We start from the raw sequence: 6,000 nt of genomic DNA on the forward strand, positions 1-6,000 counted from the left end.
ATTAATGAGCCAGAATTTCTTTGGTGCTTCAATGGCCAGGATGATTTGCAGTTGCCTTTTGGTTGAGTTTACAAGTTTAGATATAATATAAAAGTGCATCTTATAGTTCCTTATAGAAGTGTTTCTAATAATTCCTAATCCTATACTAAATGCCCTTTTTTTTTTAACACTGCAAACCTGTGACTATTATCCCTATTTTACAGATCAGAACATGGAAGCTCACAGGAATATGGTGACGTGGCCGGACAATATCACAGTGGCAGGGCTGGCTGGCAATGTCCCCTTCCCAGGTGCTCCAGCCACCACACCATGAGGACCCATTGAGACGTAGGAATGTCTGGTTCGAGCATATGAAATTGTCACTGTCAGTCATTTTCACTAAGTGTTTCTATTAAGTCAAAAGAAATACCAACTGCCAAAAGTAGGTTACAAGATGTTGTATGTGTTTGTATGTGTGCATTTCCACTGCTTAGAAAAAAACTTATTAAAAACAATGAAAGATACGGGAAAAAGATAATACCACAATATTGTCAGCTTTATCTCTAAGATGAAATTACAGGCACCTTTTATTTCTTTCCTTGAATTATTTTCTAAGTTTTCTACAACAAGCATGTATTTCACCTGTAAGTTTGTTCACATACAATATTGACAAGTGTCTTAAGTCCTGGCACCTAGCATTCAGAACAGATGGAATGAGAGACATGGAGAAATTCAGTTTCCTGGGCTAAATTCAATTTCCTAAAAAGGCTCAGAGAGAATCTGGCGAAATTAATAAACAAGCAAACACAGATTATCCATCTAGGGAAAAAGAAAGTAACCTATAAGCACCCAAGAAGAAAAATGGATTATCAAAAAGAACAAAATCATTGGGGCTGCTTCCCTGTCCATTCTTACTCTCCGCGAGGACTGTGGGGTGGCACCCACGTAAGGGGCACTGAGAACTCCGAGCTTCTCAAACGTCTACTCCTAAGCAGCACGCGAGTGATTTCTCCAGTTATTCAAACCAGCAGAATTACCCATACAGTATAAACCCAAGTAACTGGTAAAATAACTGTTCATACTCATCTGCTCGACGTGATCTCCTCCAAAGGGGAAAGACTCAAAATATGATACAGTATGCATTCCGGGGATGAAAATGCAAACTTGGAATGACTATTCTTTCAAACGTTTAAAGTAAGATTCTTGGGTTTTGTCATCTTGGAAGCAAGTTCTATGCCTATTTAATTCACACAGTGAACTAAAAAAGTATGTCTTGAAATATCTTCCCAACAAACTGGGAATAATAATCCCTTGGTTGACTTGTAACAGATAGGCATTTATTCAGCAAATGATTTGACTCTCAGAGCAACTGGACGTCATCTTTCAGGACAAGCTATAATGTTGTACCCCCAAGTTTGGGAACAATGAAATAGAGAATTTGGTTATATGGGAGTAATTTAGGCCATGGTGGACTTAATCATTTTTAAATGTTTAAAACTGAGAGTGGTTAATTTTAATAATTGACTTTATTGCTTTTTTCCCTGAACAACTTGAGACCATTGAAATCTATAGCACTTCTTAGATTTGGGTCTGTTCCTTTCGCCTAGCCTTTCCTTCTGTAAAAGACTTTTGAAATGATGGCCAAATTGCACAGCTGCCAACAAAGCATGCTTAAAATAAGTATTTGGCTATCATTATTTCACTTTTCATCATTCTACACTTTCGAATAGAAGTTTTTATTTTCTCAGATTATTCCAATCTATGAGACAAGGGCCAAGGATTCAGTATGCCCTTATTAAAACAAATTAATTAGAAGGCCATTAGGCTGAGATGGTGTCTTGTGTCTTACATAAGCACATGGAAACCTAACAGTGGAAGGAAACTTAAACCAATCAGAAACTGCCAAGTGACTTCTAGTGAGAGATTGTGCCAATCAGAAACCACCCACTAATCTCCGGGACTTTCCACTCTGACCAATCAAATGCTTCCTTTGTCTTGCCTGTGCAAACACATCTTACAAAATCGCTTTCCTACACGCCTTCTAGGTGGAGCTTACACTGCTTGTGGTTTGGTGCTGATTCATGAATTAGTCTGCTCCAAAAAAATGCTACAACTTTTTTTTTTTTTTTTTTTAAGATGAGTTTCGCTCTTGTTGCCCAGGCTGGACTGCACCTCCGCCTCCGGATTCAAGTAATTCTCCTGCCTCAGCCTGCCAAGTAGCTGGGATTACAGGCATGTGCAATGACACCCAGCTAAATTTTGTATTTTTAGTAGAGACAGGGTTTCGGCATGTTGGTTAGGCTGGTCTCGAACTCCTGACCTCGTGTGATCCACCTGCCTCAGCCTCCCAAAGTGCTGGGATTACAGGCATGAGCCAGTGTGCCCAGCCTAAAAAACTACAATTTTAATGCACCTGAGTTTATCTTTTAACATACTTCACCCTCAAAGTTCCCTGCTGTGTTTTAACATTACCCACAACACATTTAAAAGTGAAGCTGGGCTAGGCTCCCCACAAGAGCCCATTAATAGAATTACATGCGAGGAACAAGGAATTAAAGTAGGTGCAATTTTTTGAGGCACCATCGTCAGAGATAAAGACAGAAGCAAAGTCCCACAAGGTCATGGACCTGGCTGAGTACAGACCTGGGGCAGGTGTCAGAAAGAGGAGACCTCAGGGCACCTGACTGTCTGCACTCTGGGCACCACTTGGCCACCAGTCCTAACAGAGCAGTCACTGAGGGCTCCCGTGGCAAGCAGCACCTCCTGCTCAGGCTACTCGGAGTTATTTGTTAAATGAACATACAATGAAGAGACAATCCCCTAACTCACTGCTGATAGTGGCGAAGGGAAATCCATGAGCAAAGCAGCCTGGGTTCAGGGAACACTGAACAAACCTGCCTGGGTGGAGAGAAAGAGCCTGAGGTCAGGCAGCAGTCTGCAAAGCCACCTAGCAACTCCAACACAGTTCAGAGCTAATGCCCTTGACTCCAGGAGACTTTTGCTGTGTCTAGCAAAGCAGGATTTACAAACGAGGGTAAAGAAAGACCAGTGGGGAAGAGTGAAGAAGCCCAGCAAGAACCTACACAGGCGATGAGGACCTGGGTTACAGCACCAGCCCAGGGAAACAAAATAGAGGGCTAGGGAACAGGGTAGATGCAGTGGGGCGTCACCGTAACCACAGAGCGGAGGGCAAAGGTGACAGGAGTAAACGCAGGCTTCGGAAGGCCCTAGGGAGGCCTGCCAGGAGGCTGGGGAAGGCACCTGCCTCCAGGGGCTGCCACCGTGCCAGACGCCACTCCATGCGCTGCATGACTAAGGCCCCAGTGAGACGCTGCCGCCTCTGCCCCCAAGAACCCAAGCGCCCTGGGATCAGAAGGAGGAGGCCTCAGCACAGATAGGATGCAGGCAATCTTTGTTGACACCGCGAGCCCTAAAGATGTTCCTGAAAATGTCCTTTGGCCTCCTGGGGGAACTGGTCAGGACCACAGCTCGTCCTGCATCACGGCTATCGCCCCACACCAGCCCTGTCCCCTTCCAGGCAGCCTGTCCTTCCTTCCCTGGTGTTTGTGTCCAAAAGACCCCATAGATTCTCCACAACCTGTCTTTTACTCCTCAACTAAAAGGGAATGTCTTGTCACTATATCCCCAGCACACCACCAGGTCCAGAAATCCTCACTGGCACGTAGGTCCTCAGTGTTTGCTGAATAAATACATGAAAGCGCACTATTCCCTCTATCCTTTCCTGCACTTTTCCTCCCTCCTGAGCTGACTATCCTGTACTCATTGTTCCTGGAACTGTCAGTTGCTCTGGCAAGAGCTGTAGCTCTGCTGCTGCCTTCAGGCCTCATGGACTGTGGAAAGTCCCTGGACTGGACTCTGGTCCTCGCCACTCCCAGAAGAGGCTCTAGCTCCCCAGGGCAGGGCCCAACCTCATTCCTGCGATATCTCACAGCTCAGCACAGGGCCTGTGTGCACACCTGTCAGGTTTTTTAAGGTGCCACTGGCTCTGCCTGGCCAGCGCCTCCTCAGGCTCACCTTTCTCCTGCCTCTGAGTCATCCTTGTACCCACAGCCTCCTCCCACTGGGTCTGGTGTTCTCTGCAGGGCCCTGTGCAAATAAGGGGCTCCAGGACGCTTCCAGGGGCTGCTGGGATGGTTTGTGCTCAGTGCTAAATGCTGTTTCCACTCTGGTTCTCTTCCAAGTGCTCATGACTTAGATCAAATGACTGTTTAATAAATTAGTTGCTTGGGTAGAATGGAAAATGTTTACTCTTCTATTTGGAAAGCGTAATGTCCCCAAACCACATAGGCTATGTACACAATAACATGTACAACCCTGCCCCCTCCCCCCCCAAAAAAATAGCCTAGCAGTTTAAAAAAACTATACCTGACCCAGCCAATCCTCTTGGAGCAGCTTTTAAACTATTAGTATAGGAAGTGCGTTTTCGTCCTAGCAGCTCCTCATCCAACAGCCTCAGGGAATACAGCAGCATGCTGTGTCTCCATGCTTTCCTCTGTATGAATGAGCTGTTCAAGTTCTATCATTCAAGGTGACCCTGGCCCTTTGGGAGGTTGCATTCATTTTTTTGCTTGAGTGAATGTAGGTACAATTAAACATGATGTCTCAAGTTAAAAAGCTTCCATTTGGGATGTCAGGCAAAACTTTGTAAAGTGCTCCCTTCATTTCCAATGCCACAGTTTTGCTGGCACATGAGGCTGGCAGCAGTGTACATGAATGACACACAGAGTACATGTCTGGATGTGCATTCACACATGTGTAGCAATGGTTGATCCTATTCCAAAAAAAAATTCTTCACTGGAATGCATGACACCAGTAAAAGAACAGAAGCTTATAAAGACACACTGAGTTCTTCCTGTCCTGGTGGGAAGTGGGTGTTTTAAGGTAGGACCCCAAATCAGAAAGGTTGGGTAAACGGCCCACAGTCACATAGCCAGTGAGTTCAACTTCCTTGGGTGCAGAGACATCCTTTTTAACGGTGAAGCTTTCCAGAGCCTAAATGAAAACATTTAAAATTTGATTTTGAACTTTTGACCTGCCGTTTGCTTTAGCTGTGTAAAAGCCAAAAGATAAGACCTGGAGAGAACCCCAACTTATTATAAGACTTGAAGATTTCAGACACAGCCAGTTTTAAAATATTAAAAAAAAAAAAAAAAAAACACCTTGAAAGATTTAGAAGTCATCTTTAAGACTTGATTTGTTTAAGGTTTAAGGTTGTTGCCTGGAAAGCCCCCCACAATCCTGGGGTCCCTTGCATAAGGTGGAGATGAAAGTGTGAAAGTGATCAAGCCTATATAGAGAAACTGCTAGGCAATTTTAGCATACCAGGTTTCCAGTTGCAGCTGATCACTTGGCTCAGAGAAAACAGCTCCACCATCACCAAAGATACCAAAGGGGGAACCGGCAGAAAGGAGTAGAAACCAGTAGCCCTCAAGACTGAAGACCATCAGCATTAGACTCTAGGTCACCCCCCCCCCCCACGCCCCCGCAGACGTGATCTAAGGGAACAAAATCTAGTCTTCATTTTAATTTTATATTTTTACTTTTTAATTCTTTATTTTTATTTAATTTTGAGACAGAGTCTCGCTCTGTCACTCAGGCTGGAGGGCAGTGGCGAGATCTCGGCTCACTGTAACCTCCGCCTCCGGGGGGTTCAAGCTCTTCTCCCATCTCAGCCTCCCGAGTAACTGGGATTACAGACAGGCGCCACCGCACCCGGCTAAGGAAACCAAACCTAGGACCACCGAGTGGCTTTTTCCAGATCAGTTTCATCATGATTTTTGCCATCACTCCCTTCTAGTCCTTCGCTTCCCGCCCTTTCTAGACGAATCCCTTCTGGTTTCCAAACTCCCGGGGCCGGGGGACTCGGGGAGGGGACCCCAGGGGCGGCAGGGGAAGGGGACCCGTGCAGATGGGGGACGCCCCGGGGGTTTGGCAGGGAGAGGGCATCTGGGTGGGGGAGGCTTCGGGCAGAGGGCACCGGGCAGTGAGGGGAAGGTCGGA

General features: G+C 45.8%; 1 protein-coding gene across 1 annotated transcript in view; it reads left to right on the plus strand.

Annotated features, from left to right (window-relative positions):
• The window catches only part of NSUN2 (NOP2/Sun RNA methyltransferase family, member 2), a 51,428-nt gene that overhangs the window by 4,185 nt on the left and 41,243 nt on the right, over positions 1-6,000 (plus strand). Inside the window, exon 3 of the mRNA XM_011969410.1 lies at positions 3,782-3,963. Within this exon, the coding sequence (XP_011824800.1) occupies positions 3,782-3,963 (182 nt within the window). The remainder of the gene's footprint in view (positions 1-3,781; positions 3,964-6,000) is intronic.

This window comes from Mandrillus leucophaeus, unplaced genomic scaffold (assembly GCF_000951045.1).
Source record: "Mandrillus leucophaeus isolate KB7577 unplaced genomic scaffold, Mleu.le_1.0 Scaffold89, whole genome shotgun sequence".
NCBI classification, from domain to species: Eukaryota; Metazoa; Chordata; class Mammalia; order Primates; family Cercopithecidae; genus Mandrillus; species Mandrillus leucophaeus.